This window comes from Notamacropus eugenii, chromosome 4, assembly GCF_028372415.1.
Source record: "Notamacropus eugenii isolate mMacEug1 chromosome 4, mMacEug1.pri_v2, whole genome shotgun sequence".
Lineage (NCBI taxonomy): Eukaryota > Metazoa > Chordata > Mammalia > Diprotodontia > Macropodidae > Notamacropus > Notamacropus eugenii.
This window is the reverse complement of record NC_092875.1, coordinates 303,638,952-303,654,893: the sequence shown is the minus strand read 5'-3', so window position 1 is coordinate 303,654,893 and position 15,942 is coordinate 303,638,952. Positions and strand designations below refer to the sequence as shown.

Below are 15,942 nucleotides of genomic sequence, written 5' to 3'. Positions count from 1 at the left end.
TGATGTCTAACTGCCCAGCTTGTAGAGGACTATATAAATTGGTTCAATTCCTACTTCATTTGCTATTCAAGATCACATAAATAAATCTATAGCAATTAAACTTCTCAGGTAATGATATTAAAATATTTCAAACTTCACAAATATATTTAACAAATACAGTTAGATTTTCAAGTCAATAAGACATTACTTACCAGGGAATGTCTTTTTACATGTTCTCTTCGAGTAAACAATTTCCCACAGATATCACAGCTAAATGATCTCACTCCTGTATGAATGAGCAAGTGTCTTTTTAGTGTTCGTCTGTATTTGGCTACATAGTTGCAATGAGGGCATTTTAACTTGTTCATGATTATAGATGATTCACCTTTAGAAAGAGAAAAAGACCAAACAGAGCCAGCGTGAGAGATGGTAAAGATTTATTAAAACTAAAATAATTAGCCAAGTTACAAACTTCTTTCCAAATTTACTCCTCAAATAGCTAAAAATGACAAAAATAGGCAGACCACTACCCACTTCTGTTGATGTACAACACATAAATAGTGGAATGATACCAAAACAGGAAGGGAGGAGAAGGGATATGCACCTATATTACACACATAGTAAATAATCAAAACTTAAAAAAAAAAATTAAAGAGTTCTTTACTCCCCTGCCCTACTACTTCAACAAGGATTCTATAAATGTTAGTCTCTCACCTGACCATGTCAGATTTCATTGTAGCATCTTTTAAAGGGACTTAAAACTGGGGATGGAAGGGAGGAGAATCCCTCAAACCTATTTAATCGTTAAAAGAGTATTTTTCATTCCTTTTATGAGAAAACATACCTTACCAAGAATCAGCTATTTGTCCATCACGCTATAATAAAAAGAAGTCTCCTCATTATGATGATAAATTCTAAAATGAGTCATGAAATCATAACTGCTAATTTTATAAGAGACTTTAAACCAAGACAAAATGCCCTATAAACTTTTAAGTACAAAAAGTTTTGAGCCCTTAACTAAAACAAATCTCAATGCTCAGGGTACTACACTATTTTCCCAGTAACTGAGATGACAGTCTACAAGGCAAAGTATTTCTCAGAGTATGAGATTGTGCACAGGGGGAGGTGAAAACTGTGAGCAATTCCAGGTTAAGATTTTAAGCAAATTTTTCATATGAAAAATTTCAGGACTTAAAAGTGTGGATGGAATAATTTTCAAAATTCTCAAAAATACTCTGTTGGTTTTACTTGCCATTTTCCCAGGTTTCTTGTTTTGGCCAAGATTCCGGTAACAATCCATACTTGAAATCATTTGAAGTACCCGGCAACAATCCATACTTGAAATCATTTGAAGTACCCGGCAACAATCCATACTTGAAATCATTTGAAGTACCCGGCAACAATCCATACTTGAAATCATTTGAAGGACCTATTACAAATTAAAAGCTTTTTTTTAACCTTTAAATATCTTATTTGCAGGAAGATGTTACTTGATACCTATCAAGATCAAGAAAGAAAACTGAGCGTTCTAATGAAATTTAAATACTGTGCATGTCTAAACAAAGCAGTATACTGTGAAAAGGTAAGATGGGTTTGCATTTCCAATTTTATTCCAAATGTTAACTTTCTCTAAATTTATGTACTCATTTGATATGTTCTGAGTTAGTAATGTTAAATAAAGTAACAATACTAGTTTGAAAAACAAATACCTACGCACAATTTCATTAATATCATTTTTTTCAATCTAGCAAAAACTCATTAGTCTCATGCTACTCTCCTTAGAAGGTAAGACTACGAAGTCATACTTATGTAGTCATAGTAGGTTAGAGTAGTATGTTTTCAGAGAAATATTCTAAAAAAAGGTAGATGCTATCATTCCATTTAGAGACAGAATGATATTTATTGGTTTTTTGCTGGAGACTGAATATAGCTTTGGCCATCTGTTTCATTATTCTAGTAATCTATTCAACTGTAAAGAATGAAGACAACTATCTACGGCTGAAATGATGCAGCAGACTCTCTTATAGTTGCACCATTCATATGGGGTATTCTGCTTTCCTGGTGGACTCCACTGCCAAAGAGGTCATATATCTTAGAAAGCTGCCTAAGAATTTCAAATACAGATTGGGGGTGGGGGTGTGTGGGAGGGAAAGGAAGGAGGGAAAGGGTATACTGTGAGGTATAAGCACTTAAAATATGCAGATGGGGATGTAGAATACTGATTTAAATGAGGACAAATCAATGATGGGATGTGCCTCACGCTACACTGCCATATGTTCAGTGAAAAAATGACTACTGGTGAGGCATAATTAATTGAGAATAACTTGACTGACTGTAAGTATGTACTATTAACAGATGTATGTTCAGCAGAAATGGAAGGGGAGGGGCAACAGATAGTACCCTGGCTTGACTGGGCACATACATTCAAACGCTATGAACCCTGGGCAACTGTTAGATCAAACTTCTACTCTAGATTGCTGACCATCATTTACACCCCATTTTAACCCATTTCACAAAATTAAGATATCTATGAATCCTATCTTAATAGTTCAGATTTGTGTATGTAGAAAACTGCACAATGGAACAGAAGTGTTGATTGCTATGAAGTATTTGGCAAACAATCAAATAGCAATTTTCCTCAATGACCACCTTGCTCCAAAGGAGCATGAAGATGAGAAGTGAGATCTCCTTAGACTTCGAAGCGAATGAGAAGTTCACTTGGACAGTTGATTCAGATACAATTAAAGAGAGATGACAAAGTAACCCACAAATTTGGTGTCAAAATAACAGTTAAAGGGATACTTTGGGGAATTAATGAAACAAAGTAAGTTCGTAATGCAGGTCAACAAGGTCATAAAAGTCCTGGCCAAAAATGGTTCACTAAGAATGAAATGAGATTTTACAGGTTCCAGTCTATCAGGGTGCTGCTAGTGACTACAAAAAGGGTGAGTCTTTGGACTGCTGACATAGCAAGAAATCTGTGGTCACAGTGGGTTACACAGACAAACCCAAACATATGTATACTGTAGCTTAATCTATCTGGATCAACATAGATGTCAGAGTAGCAAGGAACAGTGATGACATACCTAAATTCAAGCTTAAGTCTTATGTTATTGGCATGAACAGAAGCTTTAGGCCTGCCTAGTAAAGTTCCCAGGCACTGAGTCAAAAAGCAAATAATGGGAAAAAAAAACTTGACCTCCTTTGACCTTCATGGGGACAGGAATTGTTTCTTCTACTTCTCATGACTTCTGATACTATCTGTTGACAATGGGATGTTTGCACTGCACTGGATGATAGTGATACTTGGACTACAGAATTATTTTCATGCTTTGCTATTTATCATGACAAAAATGTTTTTCTTTTCATCACCATCTCTTTTTAAGTCTAAATAAATTCTATTTTATTAACTCAGATATTTTATCTATTAAGTTTTTCTTACCTCTCTGCTTATATTTATACTTAGTTTTACTAAAATGCATATTATCTATTTTGTTTTTAGAAATATTATAAAATCATTATTTTAAGCTGGATTTGGAGGCAGGGGGAGATTAGAAGCTAAGACTTTATTTCATTCATGTGAGGAATGGAATGGAAAGTTTTCCATAAATACATGGGGACATCTTAGCTGGTAAGTCTTGGACTTTTTTGGGGCACTGACAGATAAAGTGATTTGCCCATGGTCACATACCTAATAAGTGTCAGAGGCAGAATTTGAATTCTAGTCATCTTCTTGCCTCCAAGCCCAGTCTTCAATATCCACTATATCATTAATGTATTTTTTTTTTTCAGTTTAAAACTAAATACAATCTCTAGTCAAACAAATTTTTGGAGGGTCAATGTGGTAGTTAGGGTTTAAGAGATCAGAGAAAGGAAAACTGGATTGAGTCCCACCTCTGCTAGCTGCTCCATCTTGGACAAGAGAAGATTTGCATGTACTGATGCAAAGTCCAATAAACAGAACCAAGGAAATGATATACACAATTGCAACAACAAACTGAATGCTATGAAATTACAGCCATCAACCTTTATTATCAATTTATATCAACTGATATAATAAAGAACAGCACCGATCCCTTCTCCCTCTTCACAGAAGTGGGAAACTACAGACAAACAGTACTGCATATAATCTTAGACTTTCTCAATAAGTTTGCTTTTTGCTCAAGTGGTTTCCTACCCCCCCTTCCCTTTTAACATTTTTTTATTATGGAGTGTAAGAAATGGGGGAAAAGGATATCAATAAAATTTATTTCAAAAAAATGAATGAAAATACTACAGGAAGAGGCAAGGTCTTAAGTTATTAAAAATATGTTCTTTAGAAAAATAGGGTCAAAGGTGGCAGAATTTCAAATAGGTTTGGAAAGGGACAGAGAATATTACCTTTTTTAAAATGTGCTTGGTTGTTGTTGGTTCTTCTAATTCTGTCTTGTCAAAGTTTAAAGCTAAGTATCTGCTCCCATGTTTTCTAAGTTTGAATGTTTTTGCTGGTGTTCATAATTTGAAAAAAAAATACTTTCCTTTCGAGGACATGGTAAGGAATGTTTCTTGCTATATATCAAGGTATGCTAAAAACATGGAAATTTTACAAGTTCCTTAGTTTCTCCCTCTCCTCCTCCATGATCTCTAATTTTCAGTGGTCATCTACAATAAGCGTATTGTTTTATACAGAAGTAAAGGAAGCAGAGCAAATGAGGTTACAAAAAAGTAATTCAAGCATTGTCAGTAAAGGACTGACATGAAGTACCCAAGTTATATATGAAGTATGGAAAGTATGCTTTTTTTTATTTAAAGATTGGTCATATTTTCCAATAACTTATTGCCAAGTACACCAAATGAAATATTTAAATTTTATCAGATACTGCTATTTTCTCCACTTATGAATATTATTGTCTCATTTCTTCTGACTACAGAACCCACTGAATGCTTTGAAAGACTTATGAAAACAGTAAACAAAATAAAATGATAAACTTAAAAGGACCATAATCTGCTCTGAGTTAGATCTGCATTTAGGTACTCTATAATGGTACTACCTCCCCCAACTCCATTCTTTAACAGTAGATATAACTTTGCACAATCACTTTTTGCCTTGAAGCTATACCACAAAAGAAAAACCACAAAAATGACAGAAACAAGACAACAGAAACTTAGAACACAGTACTTCAAGAAACTTTTAAAGAGTAAGGAAATACTAGGTGGCATACTAAATAAACTTTTAAAATGCGAATTATAGATAACTTTAAGGATCTGTTCTGCAACAGAATTTGGACTGATGATATTCTGGAATTCTTCAATAAATGAAATAGGTTTGTTCTGACAAGGCAATATGTGACACGAAATTCTAAACATAGAATTTTTCCACTACATCATATTGCACTTAAGGGGAGATGTGCTCCAAGCATTAAGTTGGTAATCCTTCTTTAGGGTTTCTTGGCTAGAAGGAATTCTTTCATTTCTGAGTACTCTAATAAGTACTTATTTGTTTTACTTTAAAAAAAAAAAAAAGGCACCGTATAAAGCAAGATAGTTCTCACTCTACAACTGAATACTATATGGCTTTAAAAGTGATAACTTTCCAGACTTTGGCTAATAATGGAACAAGGTAACAGGAAAATTTTAGAATTTTTGATTAAGTATACTTAATCTGCTTCCTTATTAAAAAAAAAAAGTATGTGTGCATTTATATGAGTCGGTGGTGGTGGTTTGTGTTTGGATGCATATATCATGGCAAAGTCACATCTTGAAATCTCTCACAGAAAAGTATCAATTAATTTTACTCTAGAATGTCCATGTTTCACAACTTTCTTCCAGGTAACAGATAAAAAACTGTTGCCAAATTCTATTAACCTTTCAAAAATAATACAGTCTTACTGGGAGTTCATAGGATAAAAGTACCAAATTTTGCAACAGAACATTCTTCCATGAGGAATTAGGGAACTAATGTCCTGAAGAGTTTGAGAAGTTGACTGGCTATGTAGTCTAACAGTTGATTAATATATTGTTTTTAAAAACAATATGTATATCAGTATTATACCTCAGGGTAACTATATTCCAATACCTCAAAAGATTTACAATCATTTCTATTTTTCAACATGGTTGCATGATATCCCACCATCACCCTTATACAGTAAAGTACACAAAGAACTGTCACTCAGGAACTGACACAATGGCCAACCATTATTCCAGAGGACTCATGATGATACATGGTATCCACTTTTTGAGAAAGGGGTAATAGACTCAAGAGTGAAGACTGGCATTTTCTCTCTTTTTGGTCATAGCCGATGCAGATTCCCATAGTTGTTCTGTTTCTAAAAGGGGCTTTTCTTTTCTTTCTTTCTCAGTGATGAAAGAGGGAGGGAGAAGAAGAATGGAAGAGAGGGAGAAAATGCAGATTTTCCCCTGAAAAAAATCAATTTATAAAAAGGCATCAAATTTCCAGGTAAGAGATAGTTGTAACTTAATGTAAGTCAAGTAGATCTATTTCCCCATACCTACTCCAGAAAAACACCAAGATGAGACTGAATAAAGGTAAAGAAATCTAATGAGAAACTACAGTAAGCTACTTCTTCAATCCTACAACTGCACAAAAGGCAGAAGCCCCAGAGAAACAGGAAAGAGTGACTATGGATAGGCCAGCTAAAGGTAACTTCTGAGCCCTTAGTGTAAGTTTTAGAGCTCTGGAGGCCTCTCAGGGTGGAAACCCTGGGAGTGCTGAGCATTAGCAACAATGACCAAACAAAGCATAATAGAGAAAGCCTTCAAGATGCACTCTGCACCTCAAAGACTGGGGGGAAAAGGAGGGTGGTACAGCTCAGGCACTAATCTTAGGAAGTAGAAGTTGGTGCAGGAATCTAGGAGACCCAGGACAAGACAAAGAAGAGCTGACCACCTCATCCAAAAGGCAGGGTGGAGAAGGTATTTCTTGTTCACCAAGTTCAGTTCAAGGGCTAATACTGAAGAGATTAGATTGAGTAAATCAAAGAAAGCACTGGCCATTATTAACAATAACAACAAAAAAGTATGCACACCAAAAGGTGAGAATAACTGAAGCAGTCTGACTCAAAGGGAAAAGTGAAAGACTTTTTCCCACTAGGACTGAAATAAGCACTCAAGTCAAGAATTAAAGGACAATAATTAGCCAAGAAAATTAATTACGTAGTAAACTCTACCTTTGAAATGACTCCTTGAAAACTCAAATAAACCAAATAACTGCAAGCAATAACAGAAAGGCAAGCAAGAAAAAAAATAAAAATAAAGAATAAAAATAAGTTATCTAATACAAAAAAAAAGATTTGGAAAACAGGTCCAAGAAATGATAATTTTGCAATCACTACACTAACTGAAAACAACTATTTCTAAAAATCATAAATGAAAACCAGAAGGACAAAGATAGAACCTCTTTGCTTTAGAAGCTCTAAAAAGAAAAGTTCTAGGAATGTCAGACAAAAACCAAAGTTCCCATGTTAAAAACAAAAATACTGCAAACATCCAGAAAGAAGTAGCTCAAACCAAATCAAGGAATATAGGATCACAAAAGAAGTGACAAGTTCTACTTGACTCTGGAATACAGTATTCCAACTGATATGTAACCAAAAATAACTTAGCAACAATGAATATATAGTGGGGAAAATGGACCCTTAATGAAAACAGGACTCAAACATTTTTGATGAGTAGATACTTTGAAATGGAAACACAATAGTCCGGAAAAGCCTAGAAGAGTAACAGTAATTATAAAGCATGTATGCTAATGTAGTGCTGACATTCTAATAGAAAGAGAAGAAACAAGTGTCCTTTTAGAACCTTTACGTCTTCCAAGGTTGTTGAGGGAGTTAAGAAAAACAAAAGTAGCTTGGAGGTAGGGGGTGCATCTGTGTTTGGTTTTGAGGGTTTGAAGAAGGAAAAGAGGATAGAAAGGAGGATGCATTGCTATAATTCATAATTGGGGAACATGAGAAGAATATACAAACAAGGAGAAAGGTGTGTAAGGGAGTGGGCATCAGATGAACCTCATTTTTATCTGAAACAAAGAGGACTGAACACACCACACAAAATATGGAGTAGAAATATATCAGAGGGAAACAAAGGTGGACGGTGGAGTGAAGGGTGGGTAAAAAGTAGGGAAGAATCACAAGCAAAACAAACTTCCTAATTTGAAGGGGATATTAAAAGGGGGACTAAAGAAAAGAGGTCCAAGACCTTAGACAACTGAGGAGTGGGCAAACAAATTGTGATTTATGAATCTAGTGAAATATTATCATGTAGCAGAATCCTAGAAAGAATGAACTGATGCAGAATGAAGTGAGCAGAAGCAGGAGGTCAATAGATAACAAAGACAACAACATCATAAAGAATTCTGGTCAACGCAATGATCAGTCATTTCTCTAAAGGAGTTTCAAATTGTTGTGCAGACCACTGGACCAATTCACAGTTCCACCAATGAATTAATGTGCTTTTTGTCTGTTCCAAGGCCCTTCCATTTCATTTTTCTCTTTCTCAACTTTGGCAATGATTACAAAGAATGGATTCTAAGGGACCCAGCTGCTGAAACGATAATGCTGCATACACACACCCAAATATACACTTACGTACATATTTATGTATATGGCTTTTTCTTCCCTGTCAAAATTTAACATCAATAGAATTAGGGGTATTTAACCACCTGTTTTCAGCTCTGGAGTAAAATTCCATGAAACTACTTGTGTTGAAAAAAAAGTCTTCAGAGAAAGGAAAGACTGAATAATGAGAGCATAAACTGCAACCACTACAAAGAGAATTGATGACTTTTCTACTTGTCTATCAACTCTACTTCCTTTATCCAATACCATAAAATCTGATTTAGGAAACCTGGGTTTCCTAAAGCTAACTGTGCTATTAACTGTAGAGACAGGCAAGTTACATTATCTCTACAGCATAGTTTCCTCATCTGCAAAATGAATTTCTTAAACAAAATTTTACTAAGGTTCTATCTTCCATCTCTAATGATTCTATTGCATCCTTTCCCCAAACACTCACAGTCAATCCCAAAGTCTTGGTTCACCAAAAAAGTAAAGTTGAATGGTGTGATAAGGTTGGTGCCAAAAGTTTCCTAAAATGACAAAAATTCTCAAGGTAAGAGAGTCAAAAAATATTAACTTTGCCTACTTTAAAGTTCTTCCTTAGTGAGCAGTCTTTTCCTATTTGTCGCTCCAGGACAATTAAGGAACACATTGAGATGGAACTACTCATGATAGGAATGTGCAGATAGAGCAGAGTTAACCATTTAATCATGGTATTTTTATCTTTTTAATCATATTTATGGATTTTTAACTGGTGCACTGTGGAAATTTCAATAAGTTCATGTATTTGAATGGTGAAAAAAAACCATATCTTCATTTTGATTAACCTTTTATCGTTCTGAGAAGGCTTTACCAAAATGCCAACAGGGTTAATGATGCTCCCAAAGTTAACAACTTTTCCTTTACATGAAGGAATATAATAGGCACTAATGTTCTTCCTAGTGAAAAACCCTGAGGATATGTGGTCTTTGTGACAGTATAATAAAGCGACAGTATAAAAGAGACTTGGCTATTCCAGCAGCAACTTCAATCACTACTGAAATTTCACTAGTGTCCCAGTTCACACAATTCTACTGGCTATAGCTTATGGAAGGGTTACTGGGAATCTGAAGATCCTATCTCTGTATCTCTAGAGAATCTACTTATCCCTTAGAGCATTCAAATCAAAGGTTTAATACTCACTCTATATCAGAAATAAGTACTTCTATCAAAACAAACAAAAAGACAAAAATGGGGGTTAGATATCATAAAAATTGAAGCAGGTCGAGTTCTCAAGCCAAAGGACAGTCAGTTGCTTTGATTGACAAAATTCTGTGATACATTATTAAAAGAATGGTGTGTGCAGGAGAGAAAAAAAATTACAAAAATCGAATGATTTCATTAAGAATAGAATAAAAAAACATCTCAAGAGCTGAAACAGAATGCATGGGGCCATAAATGAATACAAAACATTATCATTCATTGCTTGAGGGTCTCTTGTTGTTTGTCTTCATTTTCTCAAAGAGGACCATGACATCAGGAAGGTGATGTCATGACTTGTAAGTGAATTAGTTTTAAGTGAGAGAGGGCTGTGCAAAGTCACTAGCTTCACTTTCTCCTCTGGAGCCATCTGAGTCCAGTATCAAGATATAGATCAGAACAACTGGAGATGGCCCACTGAGGGTCTCTAGGCAAGAAGGAATGAATACACTATATCTAAAAGCACACAGTTATGCCCAATTATGGATAACTGTTGGGGAAAGTAAGTACTTAGGTCAAGCCTAAATCAGTCTCTGCAATTTCTATGTATACATCCCTGGCCATCATCAATCTTGACTTTTGCCTTGCCACTTCGTCTTTGATGACTCTGGAGGAAAGAGTGAGACTGATGACTTTGTGCAGGTCTGCCTCACTTAAAACCATTTCATGAGCAAGTCAAGACACAGCTATGGTGTTTTCATCGGTCCTCTTCAAGAACAAAGGATGAATAACAATACATTTTATTTAATTGTTTTTGCTTGGGGGGGGATTAATTGCACCTCCTTCTGATAATCCTTCATATACTTCTTAATGAAATTCTGAGTTCCAAATTCTTTTCCTCTAGCTCCTCTCCAACTCATTGAGAAGGCAAGCAATGATAATTTGTTATACATGAAGTTATGCAAAACAAATGTTTGTGTTAACCATTTTGCAAAAACCAAAAACCAAAACAAAACAAAACAAAAAACCCATCAAGAAAAGTTGTGAAAAAAACATATACTTCAATGCACAATGAAGGGCTCATCAATACTCTCTCTCTGGGGGTTGATAGAATTTTTTATTAGGAGTCATGGATCACTATCTTGATTAGAGTAGCCTAACACCTCAAGCTGCCCTTGCCAAACTCCTAATGGTCCTGTTAAGATAGCAACTGTACTGTCCTTTCTTACCAAGGCAGAAATCAAAAAGGATTGAGAATTTTAAGGAGGGACGAAGAAAAGCAAGATGATTAGATCCCATATTTTTCCAGTAAAAACAGAAAGTATTTAGGGAAGATCTGATCCCTGATTAAGACTCTGACAACACATCAAATTTTTATTAAGCACCTAATAGCAAAAGACAGTGCCTTCAAGGAACTCACAATCTAACTAATAAGGAGACAAACAAGCCATATACAGGATAAACAGAAAATGTAAAGGAAGCCAGGAAGGTCAGTATCCAAAATAGAGGAAGGGAGAGTGTTCCAGGTATGAGAGATAGCTAGAGAAAATACCCAGAGACAAAAAAAAAAAAAAAAAAAATCTTGTTCCTAGAACAGCCAGGAGGCCAGTGTCACTGGATTAAAGAATATCTGTAAAACAGTAAGGTCTAAGAAGACTGGGGAGGGGGGGATGGGAACAACACACATGGACAGACAGACAGACCCCAAGTCTCTATATCACCCTGTCCAATAGGCCCTTGGTAGTACAAGAAAGAAAAATTACCTAAAGCAGTAAAGTTACAAAGAGGGTGTACACTGCAGGAAACCTAAACGTTTCACAGAGGAGCTTGGCCTGGGACCAATCTATGAGAGATAGAGTGCTATGAGTTAAAGACTTGGTCGTCAAGAGAAAAAGGTTTCAGCAATGAAAATTTGCATTCCTTTGGGCAGAGTACCTGGGGGAGTGGGGGAGGAAGAAAGGGGGAAAGAAGGTAGTAAGAGAAGGAAGGGTGGGAGCTGTGTTGCCTATCTGGCCAGTTTCAGTTGGGCTCCAGTGGGGCGGCTGCTATTTCTACTTAACAGAGGTTAATGTTTGTCCTTTATTCTCAAAGAGAATTATGATATCAGGAAGGTGATGCCATGATAGGCAAGTGAATTGGATTTAAGTGAGGGAGGGCTGTGCAAAGTTATCAGTCTCACTTTCTCCACTGAAGCCATCTAGGTCCAGTGGCCAGATGCAGAACATGACAACTGGAGATGGCCCTGGATGCAATGGAAGACCTTGGCCTTTTAAGCTAAGGCCTTTACCAGATCTCAGTTTGATTGAGGCAATGTCCATTCAGTGATTAAAGCTAGGTAAAAATGAGGCAAAGAATGGCCTCTTTTACCTAGTTCAAAAAAGAAAAGGGAAAAAAAATTTTTACTGAATATACCCCCACTGTTTTAACATGTCATTCTCAGCATCCGATCCCATTAAGGAGTTGTTTTCCCAGATATTTCTGGCTAGCCCACAGACCATAAACCAGACACAAAACAGGAGCCTGGACAAGGTCTTAACCTGTTGTTGGCCATACCTACACTGGGAAGCATGCCATTATCACAGAAATCAAGGATCAACATGGGATTTCTACATCTTCCCAGGAGGTAGGCCCTTATGCCAGGACTGTGGCCAAAAATTCTAATTTTATAGACATGTCACCTAATCTTCCCAGAAGTTCTTCATATGTCAAATCGGGATATTGGGAGCTACCTCAGAAAAGTTGTTGTAAGAGTAAAGTAGATTAAAAAAAAAACAACTTAAAAACACAACAAAAAGGAACAAAAGTAAAATACAAAAGTTTTTTAAACCCAGAACATACACAAACACACATCACAAGTTTACAAAGTACTTTCATTCCTCACAATAACCCTGTGTTAAGTAGGTACTGAAAATATTATCCTTTTGATTTTACAAACATGGTTTCATATTAACCATGACAAATACCTCAGTAATAAATACAACAGGATACAATAAATAAAATACAATAGGAAACACAGGTATAAAAAAGCAACTACAGGCAAGTTCTACTACAACTCACCATGCCAAACAAAATCACAATAAAAATCACAAATCAAAATAGGGAAAATGGAGTTAAGGGACAGAATGCTAAAAAAAAAAAAAAAAAAAATCTGTCAGTGGACACACAAAAACATAGGAATCTAATAAAAAATGGTAGCACAGTTTACATGTTAAATGAGTAAGAAATACATAAATATTACAATAAACACTAGCCCAATCTAAGGCTATTCCTATTCCTCTGCCTGCAGGAGCAAATTGGGCAGGACTCAATAGAATTTCACATATTTAAAATTTTTTTTTAAATGATGACTTTAAGAATATTAATCAAGTATAAATAACAACTAATAATTTTTCCCCAAACGACATCAATGTGCCAGGTAGCTCAAAGGCACCCTGACCAATAGTTTTACTTCCAGTTACCACCAGACCTAAAGGGAAGCAATTCTTAAGAAGGAGATCACCATCCCTGCCTCCCAATACAACTACAAAAACAAGTTCTATTGATATGCAAATAAGTCCAAGTACCCAGGAACAGCCAGAACCCCGGTGACATATTATTATTGACTTGACTTAGTGGAAAAGATTTGGGATTCTCCCATTTACCTATCTCTAATGAATGGCTAGCTGAGCAACCTAGAGGTAATCTAGTCCCAACCCTTCAGTCTCCATTTCATCATCTGCAAAATGGAACAATTCACCATGTTGAAAAGAAGCAAAGAGATTAAAGAAGAATTTGATCATCACTCCTCTGAAAGTACACAGAAAGCATTAACTTTATGCATGAGAGCTAACCTATCATATCCTTGCTGTTCTACCTTAAATGCCCTTCTTGGTTTTAGAAATAATAGAAATAAAACAAGTATACTACTTCTGTCTACCAATCCTTCAAAGGGTTATGAGAATTAAATGAGATGGTACATGTAAAGATGAACTCAAAAGTTTTTATGAAAACAAGAAAAATCTCCAAAAAGGGAACTACTCTGAGGGAAGTAACTCATTGTAAGAAGGCTCAAAATTCTCAAAGGCTAGGTCAATAGAGCACTACCCTACCAAGATGGAAAGGCCTCCATATTGAACCTTGTGGTGGACTATAATTTTTTGCAAAATTTGTCTTGCAGAGACACAGCACAAACATTGAAAAACATCACTCAAATAGTGTTGTTAGTTTCCTAGTCAGAAGTGAAGGTAAAGAAAAAAATCAGTAAGCCAAAACATGAAAGTCATTCTAAAAAACGAAAAATAAGTGAAGGCAGTAGTGTTAGTCTTAATTTTAGTAAAAGTAGCATAAATGAGAATACTCCCCACGTTGAAATCTCATAGAAGATTGTCCTACCTAGTAATAACCCTTCCTCCTTCTTGTTGTCTCTCCTCATGCCAGTGACACCTGGTGAAGTGCAGGTTAACTGATTTTCAGTTTATGTTGTGTACTAATCATTGCTCTTATATTTCAGGTGCATTAGGGACAAAAAAACCTACTTAAAATTGTAAATAATTACTTCATATGATTTTTGAGGATATCGTACCGATCATCTGACTTCACATTATTTCCTATGGGATAATTTGCTTTGCAACACAAATTGCATGACAAACAGAATCTCAGAACAATTAAATTCCTTCTACTGTATGTCAATTTCTGATGCCTATCCCAGCTAAGTTCAGAAAGTCTCATCAACAGGTTGTCACCACCAAGTAATAAAATTTTCAGCCACCATAACCCTGGGAGAACTTGGGAGGATAAAGTTATATCACAACAGGTTGTAAAAAGAAGCAACTTGGTAAAGTTCTGAGCAAATTGCAGATAATGAGTCCCTGGACCATTTTATCACTTTAGAATGTGAGCTCCTTTAAGGGCAGAGACTATGTTTTTGTCTTGCTTTTATTCCCAGCGTTTGGCAAAGTGCCTGGTACAGAGTAAGTATTTAATAAGTGCGTATTGATGATGATTCTTTTCTCTGTTCTCCCTTAAGTGACAGTGTTGCTGTGAATTTATTTTAGGGAGAACTTTCTAATTGCCTTAACATAATCATGTAAATTATAGTACTTTTTTAAGTATAAGAAATAAAGTATCCACATTCCAACAACCCAATACAAAAAGAATGTATATTCCCATTCCATAAGATAACAAAGAGTTTTAATACACTAATCACATGTATACTTATGCATATCTCCTCCTCTATTAAATAACTACAGTGCTTCATCATGGCATAGAGTTGATCCTGAGTTCCTGAAGGGTGAGTATGGAAAGCTCTAGCAAGTCCTTTCCAAGCTAAAAAACCTATATATGCTTTCTACTATCTAAAGATAGTAGCCTAATTAAATTCACTGGGGTTCATTATTAGGTTGTTGGCAGGATGAGACTTTTACTCAGAAGAGGGAGCACAAAAGCTAGTCAAATTAGAGGTACTCAAACACACAAATACAATTTTTTCCCCTAGCATAACTTAAAAATCATTCTTGTCTAATCTATGTCTATGTCTCTTAAAGAATTTCCATAAAGCATTTCATTTTCATACATTACTGCTCCTACACACATCTTCTTTCCTATAAATCTGCAAAATTAGTAAAAATTGTTCTGGCCCTCTAAATTTTCCTGCAAACATAATATTATGAGAGTTGTTTAGGGATTAAGTGATATGCCTGGTTCACACAACTAGAATGTGTCAGGAGGAGGATTCGAATGGTTGGGCCACCCTGACTCCTGGGCAACACTATCAGATAAATCACACTGCTCTGTAAACAAAATATTTACCTATATTTAAAAAAACCACAAAATTCAAAATGCTTTTAATATTCATATAGTATTCAAATAAATGGTTTTAGTTTTGCTTATTTGTTCAACACGGAGAAATTAAATTGATCAGTAAAATATTATAGTTACCATAATTATAATTCCTGAAGAGTTATAAGGATGACTACATAAAATCACAGACATCACAAGTCAGACATTATCAGAATAAAATTAATCCATCTCCACTCTCTAATCTGTATATGATATTTATTCTCCAAATCCTTTTAAAGTCACCTGCAAAATTCCAACTGCACCTAGTACCTACCAGCATCACCTCCATCTTGACTTGAGTTAGCTTCAACCAGCAAACCTGAATTCATGTTCCTATCACAATCCGGCCCAGAAAGTAGAGCACCATCCAAATCTGAAAATGACATGAAAAAATATACTGTTAATTCACGAAATA

At 35.5% G+C, this 15,942-nt stretch overlaps 1 protein-coding gene across 1 annotated transcript in view; it reads right to left on the bottom strand.

Moving 5' to 3' along the window:
• The window catches only part of ZBTB10 (zinc finger and BTB domain containing 10), a 56,015-nt gene that overhangs the window by 5,167 nt on the left and 34,906 nt on the right, over nucleotides 1-15,942 (bottom strand). The window contains exons 3-5 of the mRNA XM_072604948.1: nucleotides 15,802-15,900; nucleotides 1,232-1,408; nucleotides 192-364 (exon numbers count right to left, since the gene is read on the bottom strand). Of these exons, the coding sequence (XP_072461049.1) occupies nucleotides 192-364; nucleotides 1,232-1,408; nucleotides 15,802-15,900 (449 nt within the window). The remainder of the gene's footprint in view (nucleotides 1-191; nucleotides 365-1,231; nucleotides 1,409-15,801; nucleotides 15,901-15,942) is intronic.